Genomic DNA, 14,912 nt, shown 5'->3' with positions numbered 1-14,912 from the left:
GACAGATGGACCCTGCAGCAAAACCTGTCCATTTATTTTCGTTGCATTAAAATATGCACAATTTTAATAAAATAGCTTTTATACGGTAAATTTTTACGGTTTTTCGTTACTTTAAACACATTAATATCTGAACCGAATTTCATACGGTTGGAATCATTCTCAATAAAAACTTCGTTCTTACGAGCCCATGCAGCGAAAGTATTTGAAAGCTTCAAATTGCGCGGCAATCGCAGAATTTGTTTACGTTGTGCAGTGCTTGCTTTTTTGTTAATCGTATCATTCTTTTCTCTCCGAGTTTTGTCTACTAATTATGCACCCAAATGTCCTGCACATCAGAAGAAATAGCTGAAAAGCGTCGATTGGCAATAGAACGCTTAAACGCTCGTAAAAAGTGTATTGCAGGCCAGAAAGGGCCTGCTCTGGGATTTGTCGTATACGACCAACGACAAATACAAACGTATGGCGTTCTATGGAGGTGCTCTGAGAAATCCCGTAAAACTTGGTAAAACATCTGTCGTCATACAAATCATTTTGTTTTTTCTATAAACCTCGTGAAACTTGTCGTTCGCATAGCTAGCATATGTGCATCTTGGGTGTCAAAAACATCTGACAAGCGTTTTGGGGGGGAAAAAATCAAAACAAATCCGTTAAATCGTCAACAACAACAAAAAACCAACAGTTTTGAATATTCATAATTCTGCAACCTTTTTTGGATCGGTCGAACGGTACGTATTCTTCATCATAAAAATAATGTATTCATAATGTATTTAATCGTTTTTTTTTCAGAAATGCAACACATCAATGTTGAAATGTTCATCAGTTTGGTTCAGAAGCGAAAGAAATTGTGGTGCCCAACGGATCCGTGCTACAGCAAATCGAATGGTAATTAAATTTCAATGTTTCTTTTTAGGTTTTTTTTATTCGAATTGGTTGTTGGGTCGAATATGTCTCTTTCAGCCTGTCCAGTCCCCTTCTCTACTGCCGCCACTTTTTCTACCGGAATTTAGGTCGACGTTTTCAGCCGGGTTGGTTCTGGTGCTGCTAATCTGGTGGTTGTGCTCTTGCTTGTTAGATCCGAAAAAGAGAACCTCTAGGAAAAACATATATCGAACGCAGTAAAACAGCGTTTTTTAAACCATAACGATATGAGTTATTATAATTGTAAGGTTAGGAAAAAATACAACACTGGTAATAATATGTGAGTCTTAATACTTTTATTATGGTATAAGGTATTGAGAAACATACAGTTTTCTAAATGTTAGAAAGTGTATATTATATGATAAAACATCCTCCTTCGACTCTAATTCGGCTGCCTCAACAGGTGCTCGAACAGGACGCTGAATTCTCCGCTTTCCGGACGATGCATCATTCTTTTTGCACAACTATGATGGAAACAAATCGACTCACAAATTGTACGCATAGGAACAATCGAACGCGCGCGTTTTTTGTTGTGTTTGTATGTATGACGTTCTTCTAGGTTTGACGTCCTTCATGCTTTGACAGTTTGTCGTATACGACAAATCCTAGAGCACCCATCACACATGTCGTTGTCGTTGGTCGTATACGACAACTCCCCAGAGCAGGCCCAAAACCAACAGCAGTTTTAGTGGAGATGGATGCAGCGTTCAAGCGGTGCCGGCTACCGGAGTTAATAGGACTTCACTCACCATTAGTACGTTTTATGCTGGAAACCAATCTTCGTTCGGTAAATCGAGCACATCGTTTCATGCGAAACATGGTTCAATGGCGCACCCGTACACGAAACCAATTCAGAAAATCGGTCCCGCCAAGGTTGCGCCGATTTTTGTACGTTCGGTTACCTGCGCTTGTTCCATCGTATCGGAAAGTAGATTTGTTGCCGAGTCAAATGGTTACAACGAACAAATGATTGAAGTGTTCAAACAAATTCCTTCCAAAAGTTATGGTAAGAGAGTATAAATTCTTAAATAGCAAATGGGTATAATTATAAAATTTCTCTCTTGTTGTTTCAGAATCTTCCTCACGAAAGTGGACATTTGAGCTTAACGATTACTCAATGCTACAGGAACGGATCACCGCTCTCCATCCGCATGTCGCACTCGGGCCCATTCCAAAGTTTGTTTTGCAAGAATTTGTTAGTGGACCAAAGCCGAAACCAAAACGCGTTTGTTTAAATGCAATCGAACCTTCGCTCGTCGAAAGTTTACTGGAGTTCCAGAAGGAAGGCGTTGTTTTTGCCATCGATAAGGGAGGCCGTGTACTGATTGCCGATGAAATGGGTCTGGGAAAAACTTACCAAGCCATTGCGGTGGCCGATTTCTACCAGCAGGATTGGCCTTTACTTGTATGTACTACCGCCACAACGCGCGACAGCTGGGCGCACAAGATCCGCCAGCTGCTTCCTCATATTCCGGTCCATTGTATAGCGGCGCTCAACAGTGGCCAGGAATACATAAACGAATGTCGCGTACTCATTTCGAGCTACTCCATGATGGAACGGTGCGGCGAGAAGCTGCTCGACCATGGCTTTGGCATGCTAATCTTCGACGAATCACACACGTTGAAAAATTTCAAAGCAAAATGTACAACCGTTGCGCTGGCCCTGGCAAAGAAGGCACGCCGGGTGGTGTTGCTTTCGGGAACGCCTGCTCTTTCCCGACCAGTTGAACTGTTTACCCAGCTCCAAATGCTTGATGGTCGGTTTTGTAGCTTCAAGGAGTACAGCACGCGGTACTGTGCGGGAAAACAAAGCAATTTCGGTTGGGACGCTTCCGGACAGTCGAATCTAGCCGAGCTAAATCTTCTGCTGGGTCGTAAGTTCATGATTCGACGTACGAAAGATGAGGTCATGTCGGAACTTACGGAGAAGAATCGCGAAACTGTCGTGCTTGATCCGTCGTACCTGTGGACGAACGAAGAGGTGGAGGACAATATGAATTCATATGCGAGCGATTACACGGCGAGCAAGGGACGCCAAAGGGAAGAGGCGCTCATCAAATATTATAGTGTAACAGCGGAAGCCAAAGCACCTGCAGTGTGGTAAGTTTGTAAAATTGTGGCCAATTGCTTTTTGTAGACCTTCACATGTAATTTTCCTTACTCGCCAGTGCGTATCTGAAGCAGGTGCTAAAGGAGAAAAAGAAATTTATCGTGTTTGCTCACCATCGCGTCATGCTCGATGCCATCGGGAAGTGTTTAACGAAGCAGAAGGTGGACTTTATTCGAATCGATGGTTCCACCCGATCAGATATACGTGCAGTAAGTAAAAGACGGAAAATATACAACCTGAATACAGATAATTACAACCATTCTCACACGATTCTAGACGTTGGTGGAAAAGTTCCAAACTAAACAATCCTGTCATGCGGCGGTCCTTTCACTGAAAGCATGTAATGCAGGCATTACACTAACCGCAGCCCAGTTGGTATTATTTGCCGAGCTAGATTGGAACCCAAGTGTAAGTGCAAGTCAAAACGTTTCCCGTTTCCTTTGAATAAAGCAATACTTCCAATTTCTCTGTAGACATTGGCTCAAGCGGAAAGTCGTGCGCATCGTATCGGGCAATCGGATAATGTTACCGTACGCTATCTGTTGGCAAAGAAAACGGCCGACGACATCATCTGGACGATGTTACAGCGCAAGCAGGAAACGCTCAGTCGGGTTGGACTTTGTAATGAAGATTTCTCCGACGCTTCCAGTGTGCAAGCGCCCAGCGATGCGGGCAATATAGAACCATACCTTAACAATTCAATCTCACCAACCGCCGGAAACTCGAGAAAAGGAACACTCGATGGCTTCATCCAACGTTCAATCCCAGCACCACCGAAACCGCCACAAATTGGCGACATAAAGAAGACGGACAGCTGCGTAATGCCCAACGAAAACACGTGCCTGACAAGTTTTCTCAATCCGGACGACGACGATGATGATTTGGCCGGTTTGGAGCTGTGAGCGAGCTAAAGCAGCGAATTATGAACAATGGTTTTTGTTACTGAAACAAACCGGGTACATTTGCTTTATTGACTCAGTAACAAATAAGGTACGGATTGCGAATAAGTTCATACTCCGTCATGAAAGTCCCAAACGAAACCTCATCCAGAACGGCCTTGGCCCGTTCGTACAGTGATTGCATAAGTTGTGGTTTACCATGGTCACGCTCGAACCGAATGTACTCCAGCCAAACGGTTGGTTCTTTCTTGCCGTAGAACTGAGCTGCATTCTCGAGGCCTTTGCGCCACTCGGCGGCGTCCGGCGGTGTCTGCATTGCTTCCAAGCTTATCATCTTACGGTGCAATTCCAACGTGGTGGTGTAATTCTTCACCAATCGGTGATATTCACATCGCACCTTTGACATGTTGTTTGTACCATTGTTCGTCTGCATAATGTACTCCAAAAATATGGGCTGATAGTAGTTGGAAATTTCCGGCTCCTGATCAATGGCACGCCGGAACAGATGCTCTACCTTACCCGGTAGATCTGGTCGATTGTTGTAATACTGGAAGACCATCTTCCAGAGTGGTAATCGGCTGATCTTATCCGGCAGACTGTTGATGGCTTTACAGAAAACATTCTCCAGCTCGTCCACCTCGACGTCTTTGTGGACGATCAGGTAGCGCATATACGATGCCCAAATATCCACACATGCCGGATACTGTTCAAAACCCTTGTTAAAAACGCTCATGACGAGGTCCTCCTTGGGATTGTTATTGTGCAGCAGCAACTTCAGATACTGGAGCAATTTTTTCTCTTCCATTAGATCGGCGGCAAGCGCTTGTTTGAACGCATTAGCAAGCGCTTTCCGTTTTTCCCTTTGTTCTGCCGCCGATTCTTCGATGGAATTGAGCTCGAGCATCGTATCAATGCAAAGACTGTGCATTTTCTTCGTTGGCAAACGTTGTAGTGCTTCCCGGTATATCTCGAGACATTTCTCAAGTAGATCTGCAGCTTTAGTTCCTTCTTCTGTTACTGACATGTTACCTTCTAGCACTAGATTCGCTAGCAAGTTCCACATCTCCTCCTTATCGGCAAGAATTTCGCGCATTTCCGTAACCGCTTCCTTCGACAGTTCGTTCGACAAGGGACTGGTGTACTTTTTCAACTCTTTTAACAACTCCGCAAAGAATGTTATATCTTTGTGCTCAAAGTTTTTGTACACCACACGGACCATTTTAAGCGTTCTGCTCAGTTCCCGATTATCTTCCGTCGATTTTCCATCTTCCGTTAATTTTACGATGAGTTTCTCACCTTCGGCCAACTGTATAGCGATAAAATGTATACACAGTTCGCGGCATTCTGGATGACGTTGGAGACCGCGAAGCGTAAAATGCTTGACGCGGGCCATATTTTTGGCGTGCTGATATTCCCAATCGATTGCGCACAGCCACGCTTTCGGTTTGTCACCATGGTAACCGAGCATCTGATCGAGAACACGCGATCCTTCGTTGAAGAAACGACGCATCTGGCAGTACTGTAGGAAGTGGGTCCACACACGATACTCGGAAGCAAACCGAGCCATCGCTCGTTTGTACAGCACCCGGACACGATTATGAATGCTTTTCTCCAGACTAACCCATTCTGCGTGGATGTGCAACTTTCGGCGTCGCTGCAGCAGCAGTTGAAACATATTGCACTCGTACGCGATGTAGTTGACGAAGTCGGCCAGTTTTTTTGTCCGGCGTTCGATCTTGTATTCGTGATAGTGTCGTTTGTTTTTGATATTCTGTATCTCCTCGTCGGTGAACAGCTTCAGGTGCTTCATGCACTCGTACTCGCGAATTGCCTGCTCGCGACGTAGCTCAATCAATTCACTCATTGCGAAGATAGATGAAAAGAGATTGTAGGGGTTTGGATAAAGTTTTACAAATGATCGACTAAAAAAACACACAAAAAGTACAAAACTCCACCGAACAGTTCGATAAAAAACGTGCTTATTTGTGAATTGGGTTGACTGTTTTTGTAGCGCGTGGTGAATTGTCAGTTCAGTGCGCCATGACGTTTCTCGTTTGTAAGCTGTTTCCTGTCAAGTTCACAACCAAACGGCGATGCTAGAATTCGCGCGTTTTGACTGGTTTTGTGAAAAGTATCGTTCAAAATCTCCAGCATCATTTTACAGTTTTAATTGAAGACGATCAGCACTCGTTCTGTTGAGTTACTATGTCGGTCTCGGAAACGGTGACGAGAAACCAGGCGACCTCGCATCAAAGGAGCCTCCAGGTGGCAAACCAACAAACAAACCCACTGTCGGAATTTCCCGAGTTTTTTAGCTTCAAATGCACTCAGATCGATGGCTCGGAGTTGCAGCTAAAGCTGCAGTGTAAACGAAAAGCGGATATGGATCCAAGACTTCTCAAGTGGGCGTTCAAGCTGGCCGAACGCAACGTTGGCCCACAGTACCGGACGTGCAGTTTAGGCTGGCAGCCGAAGATTAAGCAAGCGGATCTGAACAAACCATGGGCACGGTATCTAATAGCGACGGATGTGACCACCAAGAAACCGGCAGCATACACGATGTTTCGCTTCGATCTGGACTACGGCCGTAGCGTGCTATACTGCTACGAGCTGCAGGTGGAAGCTGATTTCCAGCGCAAAGGGCTGGGCGCTTTCATGATGAAGGCGTTGGAACAGATGGCACAGCGCTTTTCCATGGAGCGTGTTGTACTAACGGTACTGAAAAATAATCAGGATGGCATGCGGTTTTATCGAAGGTTAGGCTACGAAGTGGATGAAATGTCCCCGGACAAGGAGGAAAATGCGGCATACGAAATAATGAGCAAACCAATGCATTGAAATAACATAATGGTGTAACTCATGAACAAAAAACGCAAGAATACAAGACTGCACTGCATCCCCTTGGAGGCCATCTAATTTAGAAATCGACGAAGGGGGGGGGGGGGGGGGGGGGGGGGGGCATGGAGGTCCTTGAAATGAGACAAAGCGAAAAGGCCCATCTTCATCATTTTTGTTTTATTTTTAAAACTAAACATTAAATATAAGTAGGAAAGATCACGATCATGTGGGGTTTACATTGTTGACGATAAAAAATCATCCACTCTTTAGTGGTGTTGTGAGCCAATAAAACTTGTATTCCTGTACTAGTATTATTAAACACGTAGCTAGTACTAGACGGGTAAGTGGCCGTTCTAACAAAAAAAAATGGTAGTAACCCAGTGGAGGATCAATCCCCTTGGAGGCCCAGGGCGGAATTTTTAAAGGGGGCCTATAATTTTGCTACGGCATTATCGGTGTTAGGGAGGTGTAATTCAAACATGATTTAACAACACCAGCAAAGTCTCGTTGCGTAGCCCTGTAACCGGGCCGTTAAGCTAGTCTCTATATATAAACGCTTGTATGCGCTAAGGAGAACCATAACGCCACTACTTGGATCACATTTTCTACGATTTACGTACATTTACGAATCCTGAGTAGTCCAACGCCTTCTACGATTTTTCGCCCAAGGTACAGTTGCCAATCGGTTGACTTCTTCGGTAACAATCAGATAAATTTCCTAGAATCCTTTTTCTTTTCATGTTGATGTTTAAGACCATGAACAAAAAAAACGGTTGATTTCTGTGGTGAGCTTTTACTTACTGAACTTTTTTGCAACAATTGACCATGTTTTGTAGCATTCTTCGATCCATTAGGCCACGAGAGTTGACAAAATGCTGACAAATTTGTCAAGTGACAAAATCAGCTGGTCAACTGTGAAAACCATTATACCGTTGCCGCGCACACAATTGTTTTCAAATTTCCGATACTGCAGCGTGGAATAAATTTGACCATCACTGTTGCATTGCACACTATCAAACCCGTGAGAGCGATCGCCAGCGCAAGTGAGATGGATGAAATGGGAAGTCTCCCTCATCTCGCGCTCAAAATCGCCGGCGGCTGGATCGAAATTTCTATACAAAACCAGCTGTTTTCAGATTTCCGATACCAAGAGAGCATGTATTAGCAGGAGGTAACATGTTTGCCCCCATATTTTGTCAAGTGGGCCATCACTACCCATACCATCAAAGTCATGAGCACCATCGGTTGTGTAAGTGAGATGAAGTGAGATGAGATGTTGATGGTATGCGTAGTGATGGCCTAGGCCATCTTGATTTCTACGCCATTGTGTAAATTTTCGCACCGACAATGGTTGTTTTTCGGCAAAAACGGGTGGCTCTGCGTACCAATAACTGCAATAAGTGATTTTTGCTTCATTCCGCACTTGTACGCTACGCACGATAAGCGATCCTTGTAGCCAACGAAAAGGCGTATCGTTCACCGTGATCCAAGCTGGAAAAAGAAGGAGGATTACACGAAGCTAAAACGTCCTTCCGGACAACTCGGGCCTGCGGTATTGTGCCCACGTCCGCGGCGATCAGGGACAGTGGTGCCTTTTCTTTGCTGCATTACGTAAGAAACGATCTGCTGCAGCGAACCAACTGTCGAGACTTTTAGGTGATAACATCCCGCAAGCCGTATGTGAAAGTTCTGTTCCACAATCAATCAGCAACAAGCCAGTGTTTTTGCGTAGATACAAAACGCAACCCGGTAAAAATGAACCGATAGAATCGCACGATCTGCGGCGGGTGATGAAGACAATCTTGTGCAATCAAACGGTAATGGGTGTCCCGATATCGTTTGCTGGCTACTATGGAACAATCCGTGATTCGGTGCCGGACGTGGGTGTGATCTTGCGCGATCTTGTCGTGTGTGTGTCTTCTTTGCCGAGATTGGATTTTACTACGTGTATCGACTCTTGCACCTCAAGCCACTGTACAAACTGGTCCATAAAAAGCACCACGAATGGACGACACCGTTTGCTTGGACCGCTATGTACTGCCATCCGATCGGACACATCATCAGCAACATGATCCCGTCAATGATCGGCATACAGCTCATGAAGGCGCACATCTTCACCATTGCCATCTGGTTTCCGTTGGTAATCTTTAACACGATTCGGGATCATTGTGGCTACCATTTGCCGTTCTTTCCCAGCTCCTAGTACCACGATTATTATCACGCAAAGTATGAATCATCAAGCCAAACTGCTGTATGAGGGATATTTTTGCACAGCTATATATGAATGTTTGTTGTATGTTTACAGATTTATTGATGCTTCGGAATGTTCGGGTATCTCGATTGGTTGCACGGGACGGACACAAAGTTCCGGAAGTCAAAGCAGCACCAGCGTCATCGTGCACTTTGGGGCATTAAATCGGCCGCCAATGATCGGCATACAGCTCATGAAGGCGCACATCTTCACCACTGCCATCTGGTTTCCTTTGGTAATCTTTAACACGATTCGGAATCATTGTGGCTACCATTTGCCGTTCTTTCCCAGCCCCGAGGACCACGATTATCATCACGCGAAGTATGAATCATCAAGCTAAACTGCTGTATGAGGGATATTTTTGCACAGCTTTATATTAATGTTTGTTGTATGTTTACAGATTTATTGATGCTTCGGAATGTTCGGGTATCTCGATTGGTTGCACGGGACGGACACACAGTTCCGGAAGTCAAAGCAGCACCAGCGTCATCGTACACTTTGGGGCATTAAATCGGCCCTAGAATTGTAAACGGATAGTTAATCCGAAGCCACCTGTTTGCCATCCAAAGCTTACGAGTGAGGGTGGTAAGGAATACCTCGTTCCAAAACATTCATCGTTGTTTCGTCTTTCTAGCTGTTCTATTTAATTACAAACTCATGTATTCAATAACATGAAACATAGAAACAATTCGGCATTTTACTTGGACCTTTTCTCTACTCATTTGCTAAACATGGATAATAAACTCATTTCCGATTTTTTGGTGTATACATTGCAATTTTAAACAAGCAGTAAGTATTTAATTTTCATTTATTTTAAACGTTACCGCGTAAGTTTTCAACCAGCATACCCGGGTATTTCATACATTTTGTATGGAGCATGACGTTCCTCTTCTGCTTCTTTTCTTATTGTACATAGTTTCGAGTCAAATTCAATGGATTTAAAATTTAAAAAGGAATCGTTAGTTTTATCATAACATAAAAAAGATAATGAATGAATCGAATAAATTTTAGATATGCAAAATATACAAACCAGCTGTTTTCATATTTCTGTGAGAGCGATCGCCAGCGCAAGTGAGATGGATGAAATGGGAAGTCTCCCTCATCTCTCGCTCAAAATCGCCGGCGGCTGGATCGAAATTTCTATACAAAATCAGCTGTTTTCAGATTTCCTACACCAAGAGAGCATGTATTAGCGAGAGGTAACATGTATGCCCCCATATTTTGTCAAGTGGGCCATCACTACGCACACTACCAAACTGATGAGCACCATCGGTTGTGTAAGTGAGATGAGGTGAGATGTGTTTGATAGTGTGCGTAGTGATGGCCCAAGCAACAAAATATGCACGCTGAAGGGATAAACATTGTACCTCCTGCTAATACATGCTCTCTTGGTGTCAGAAATCTGAAAACAGCTGCTTTGTATGGGATTTCGTACGGGAGAGTTTGAAAATGAAAACAATGGTGATGGATGCGGCGCTCCTGGATGGCGTTTGGATAATCGCGGAGCAACGAAGCGACGTGAGTGAAAATTGCAAAATGCATTTCTTTCTTCACAGAAGTCACATAACATCTTGTTTATTTTACGGAAATTCGTCACTTCAACTAGAAATTATTTAAATAATAATACAAAAACGCTACATAATCTTTAGAAATGTATACATATTTGTACAGTGTTTATAAACATAAATTCGCTTTTTATTCAGTTGGTTCGTCGATTTGGATTTTGTACATTTAGTTGTAAACATAATGAAATAACGTTTATCGTGTAAATAAAGCTTTTTTATCGTATTACCCAACCGTTAGCATTCGAACCCGATTGGACCATTTTCAACAACGCCGTAACGTTTCGAATTTCCTTCTTTTCCTGACGGTGTGCTACAATTCGTACGAGCGTGCAAAAGCCGCCCCACAGTCGGCCCACGGACAGTGAAAGGATAGTGTACCGGTATTTAGCAGCTCGTGCGCATTCAGATGACTATGGCGTGTGTAGGAACGTCCTGCCTGTCTCCTGCTGCAACGTTCTTTCCATCCTCATTTGACACTTGGTGGCGATCGCAACGAGCTTCCTTCTCCACCGTGATATTTCTCGTGCTCTGTTAGAAGCCGCTCATTGAAGTACAGCTTCTTGCAACCGGGATGCACGCAGGAATAAACTCTTACCGAATAAAACCAAAACGTCAAATCAACACGACGGAAAGTTTAAGCGAGCTGAAGGAAGCTTACCGTTTCATCCAATGCAATCAATAGTTGGCAGTTTCGCATTTGAGTTTATCAATGTTTAGCAAATAAGTAGAGAAAAGGTCCAAGTAAAATGCCGAATTGTTTCTATGTTTCCTAGAAACACGAAAGAGCGATGGATGTTTTAGTACGAGGTATTCCTTATCACCCTCACTCGTAAGCTTTGGATGGCAAACAGGTGGCTTCGGATTAACTATCCGTTTACAATTCTAGGGCCGATTTAATGCCCCAAAGTGCACGATGACGCTGGTGCTGCTTTGACTTCCGGAACTTTGTGTCCGTCCCGTGCAACCAATCGAGATACCCGAACATTCCGAAGCATCAATAAATCTGTAAATATACAACAAACATTCATATAAAGCTCTGCAAGAATATCCCTCATACAGCAGTTTAGCTTGATGATTTATACTTTGCGTGATGATAATCGTGGTACTAGGAGCTGGGAAAGAACGGCAAATGGTAGCCACAATGATCCCGAATCGTGTTAAAGATTACCAACGGAAACCAGATGGCAATGGTGAAGATGTGCGCCTTCATGAGCTATATGCCGATCATTGGCGGGATCATGTTGCTGATGATGTGTCCGATCGGATGGCAGTACATAGCGGTCCAAGCAAACGGTGTCGTCCATTCGTGGTGCTTTTTATGGACCAGTTTGTACAGTGGCTTGAGGTGCAAGAGTCGATACACGTAGTAAAATCCAATCTCGGCAAAGAAGACACACACACGACAAGATCGCGCAAGATCACACCCACGTCCGGCACCGAATCACGGATTGTTCCATAGTAGCCAGCAAACGATATCGGGACACCCATTACCGTTTGATTGCACAAGATTGTCTTCATCACCCGCCGCAGATCGTGCGATTCTATCGGTTCATTTTTACCGGGTTGCGTTTTGTATCTACGCAAAAACACTGGCTTGTTGCTGATTGATTGTGGAACAGAACTTTCACATACGGCTTGCGGGATGTTATCACCTAAAAGTCTCGACAGTTGGTTCGCTGCAGCAGATCGTTTCTTACGTAATGCAGCAAAGAAAAGGCACCACTGTCCCTGATCGCCGCGGACGTGGGCACAATACCGCAGGCCCGAGTTGTCCGGAAGGACGTTTTAGCTTCGTGTAATCCTCCTTCTTTTTCCAGCTTGGATCACGGTGAACGATACGCCTTTTCGTTGGCTACAAGGATCGCTTATCGTGCGTAGCGTACAAGTGCGGAATGAAGCAAAAAGAACTTATTGCAGTTATTGGTACGCAGAGCCACCCGTTTTTGCCGAAAAACAACCAATGTCGGTGCGAAAATTTACACAATGGCGTAGAAATCAAGATGGCCTAGGCCATCACTACGCATACCATCAACATCTCATCTCACTTCATCTCACTTACACAACCGATGGTGCTCATGACTTTGATGGTATGGGTAGTGATGGCCCACTTGACAAAATATGGGGGCATACATGTTACCTCTCGCTAATACATGCTCTCTTGGTGTAGGAAATCTGAAAACAGCTGATTTTGTATAGAAATTTCGATCCAGCCGCCGGCGATTTTGAGCGCGAGATCAGGGAGACTTCCCATTTCATCCATCTCACTTGCGCTGGCGATCGCTCTCACAGAAATATGAAAACAGCTGGATTGAATGGAAAGTCAGTGTTTAAACATTGCATACCTTTCGGCGGTTTTAGATCAAAATTGCTCCTTTTATCAACACTATAGATTTGGAAATCCTGGAGCAATTTCGTTTATACTTTAAAGTCACAAAGTCGATATTCTTCTCTGCATTTAATTTATCACATGGAAACAAATGTTTTATATAGCCATGGAAGATATATTTGATCAATTTTTTACGTTCTTAAAAAAATGTTTTGCTATAAATTAACTCTACTTTTAAATTTCCAAAAATCGCACAATCGGCACAAATTTGTTGGGCCCCCAACATGGCAAGGCCCTAGGCGACCGCCTACTCCGCCTACCATTTGATCCGCCGCTGTAGTAACCTCTGAACATAGACAAATAGTTATAAAATTACAAGCAAATGCTACGTCAAACTCGCTGGTGGATAGCACCATCGTGTGGTGCACAAATTTACCAAAAAAGATTACGAATTGAAGCAGGGAACATATCGTCTAGAAGCACCTAGATAAATGGGCGCAATAATCAGTCACTGTGGGTCTGCGAAGTAATAAGTTTAAGGCACTTGTTTCGCATATTGGCGCTGTTGCGACGGATGCATCGGTGCATCAAGTAGATCTTCACTTGATTCAGCTATTCTCATGTTTCCCATGGTTGAAAACGAAGTCCAATGCCTTCCTGATAGAGCACGAATCCTGCACCCGTATCATGCGTTACAATCATCGCAACTTTCCGGAATTTGGCAGTGTCAGGTTGTTTTTCAAGTACATCGAACAGTACTCAGGTCGGTAGAGTTTGGCTGGTTGATATTGCTTGTTTGCCACGCCTTCTTTGATCGGTTCAAGTAAAGTTTCCTCAATTTCTGATTCCTTCTTCAAGTGAAACGTTTTAATGTGAAAGCGGGCATTATGTAGCCACCGGAAGGGAATATCGCAATATGGACAACGAAAAACATACTGCAGTGCGCTATGTATCATTGTCTGGTGCCTTTTCAGCGCCGCAGAGCGATTAAACGATTCCTCACATTCAGCACAGTTGAACAATCGAACGGTGTTCGAATGCAACTTCATGTGCGTGCTGTAGGACTGTTTGGAGGAGAACGTCTTGTTGCAGACATTACACCGGTGCGGTCGAATACCGGTATGGGAAATCATGTGCTGGGAGAGGTATTGTGGTTTTTTAAATGCTGCCTTGCATACTTCACACACGTACGGTCGCCCTTTCGTTCTGCCTTTCATGTGCTCGGTTCGGCGACTTTTAATAATTTTATGTACTATTTCTCCATCGTGTTCCACTTGTTGTGCTGTGTTTGAAGCAGAAGAATCTTCTTTCGAAGACGTTGTATTATTATCATCCTTATTGTCAGCACTGGACGATTGCGATTTGCTGTTGGTCGTTGCCGTTGTAGGTTTTAAACACTGGTCAAACATTACCATCTCACCGTGAATGCGCGCTCGGTGTACTCGTAACCGACCGGCACATTTAAAGGCCGAAGGACACTTCTGGCAGAGAAACCCGTTTTGTAATACCGGATCGCCAAGCGCTGGATGTCGTAGCTTTACATGTGTAGCAAGATTATTTTTCTGTACAAACTTCATCGGACAGAGGCTACACTGGAACTTTTTCTCTCGTAAATGGATTAGCATGTGTGTCGCAAGACTTGTCTTCTGTGTGAAAGCTTTCGAACATTTGACACACTTGTGAGGTTTTTCCTTGGTGTGAACTAACTCGTGCCGATGAAGGAAGTAGTTATCGAGGAACCATTTTCCACACTCTTTGCACTGGACGGTACAGCGTGGTGGATCGTCCGAATCAACGGATTGAACTCTTGCCACCGTACGGGATTGGTTTATGTTGTGTTGTAGAGTCGGCGATGATTGCATCACTTGCTTTTCGCTTGTTTTTTGTAGCATCGTTTGTCGAAAGCTGAAAGTAGAGTGTCGCGTGAGAAAATAAGCTTAAAGAAAGCAGTAAGTGCAAAAATACCTCTCGTAAATCCATGAGCTCTTCATTGAAAAGGAAATCC

The 14,912-nt window shown here is 44.0% G+C and overlaps 4 protein-coding genes and 2 pseudogenes across 4 annotated transcripts; 3 read left to right on the top strand and 3 right to left on the bottom strand.

The window, feature by feature from the left end:
* Nucleotides 1-320: 320 nt before the first annotated feature.
* On the top strand, nucleotides 321-4,064 carry LOC128300167 (SWI/SNF-related matrix-associated actin-dependent regulator of chromatin subfamily A-like protein 1). The gene is made up of 6 exons (XM_053036139.1): nucleotides 321-399; nucleotides 1,577-1,924; nucleotides 1,992-3,018; nucleotides 3,087-3,237; nucleotides 3,305-3,436; nucleotides 3,502-4,064. The coding sequence occupies exons 1-6, from the start codon at nucleotides 321-323 to the stop codon at nucleotides 3,928-3,930; spliced, it is 2,166 nt and encodes a 721-aa protein (XP_052892099.1). The 3' UTR covers nucleotides 3,931-4,064.
* On the bottom strand, nucleotides 3,947-5,949 carry LOC128303857 (U3 small nucleolar RNA-associated protein 6 homolog). The gene has a single exon (XM_053040933.1). It carries the CDS (start codon nucleotides 5,789-5,791, stop codon nucleotides 4,004-4,006), a length of 1,788 nt encoding a protein of 595 aa, XP_052896893.1. The 5' UTR covers nucleotides 5,792-5,949; the 3' UTR covers nucleotides 3,947-4,003.
* LOC128303858 (N-alpha-acetyltransferase 40) lies at nucleotides 5,822-6,851 on the top strand. The gene has a single exon (XM_053040934.1). It carries the CDS (start codon nucleotides 6,133-6,135, stop codon nucleotides 6,763-6,765), a length of 633 nt encoding a protein of 210 aa, XP_052896894.1. The 5' UTR covers nucleotides 5,822-6,132; the 3' UTR covers nucleotides 6,766-6,851.
* Nucleotides 6,852-8,288: 1,437 nt separating this feature from the next.
* On the top strand, nucleotides 8,289-10,034 carry LOC128305760 (fatty acid hydroxylase domain-containing protein 2-like; annotated as a pseudogene).
* A 664-nt stretch (nucleotides 10,035-10,698) lies between these two features.
* Nucleotides 10,699-12,360, bottom strand: LOC128305757 (fatty acid hydroxylase domain-containing protein 2-like; annotated as a pseudogene).
* Nucleotides 12,361-13,120: 760 nt separating this feature from the next.
* On the bottom strand, nucleotides 13,121-14,887 carry LOC128303797 (zinc finger protein 594-like). The gene is given in 3 exon segments (XM_053040859.1): nucleotides 13,121-14,782; nucleotides 14,784-14,812; nucleotides 14,873-14,887. Coding segments are annotated over 3 exon segments (1,221 nt in total). The 3' UTR covers nucleotides 13,121-13,605.
* Nucleotides 14,888-14,912: the final 25 nt, after the last annotated feature.

Source organism: Anopheles moucheti, chromosome 3, assembly GCF_943734755.1.
Source record: "Anopheles moucheti chromosome 3, idAnoMoucSN_F20_07, whole genome shotgun sequence".
Classification (NCBI taxonomy): Eukaryota; Metazoa; Arthropoda; class Insecta; order Diptera; family Culicidae; genus Anopheles; species Anopheles moucheti.
Note: the sequence above shows the minus strand (reverse complement) of the source record. Positions and strands in the feature narration are given on the sequence as shown.

What these genes read in the sequence shown, in the direction of transcription:
- LOC128300167 (XM_053036139.1), top strand. Translation starts at nt 321, where the DNA reads ATGTCCTGCACATCAGAAGAAATAGCTGAAAAGCGTCGATTGGCAATA. An exon ending in CGCTCGTAAAAAGTGTATTG is followed by an intron (nt 400 to 1,576) that starts CAGGCCAGAAAG and finishes CGACAACTCCCC; the next exon opens with AGAGCAGGCCCAAAACCAAC. An exon ending in CCCGATCAGATATACGTGCA is followed by an intron (nt 3,238 to 3,304) that starts GTAAGTAAAAGA and finishes ACACGATTCTAG; the next exon opens with ACGTTGGTGGAAAAGTTCCA.
- LOC128303858 (XM_053040934.1), top strand. Translation starts at nt 6,133, where the DNA reads ATGTCGGTCTCGGAAACGGTGACGAGAAACCAGGCGACCTCGCATCAA.
- LOC128303857 (XM_053040933.1), bottom strand. Translation starts at nt 5,791, where the DNA reads ATGAGTGAATTGATTGAGCTACGTCGCGAGCAGGCAATTCGCGAGTAC.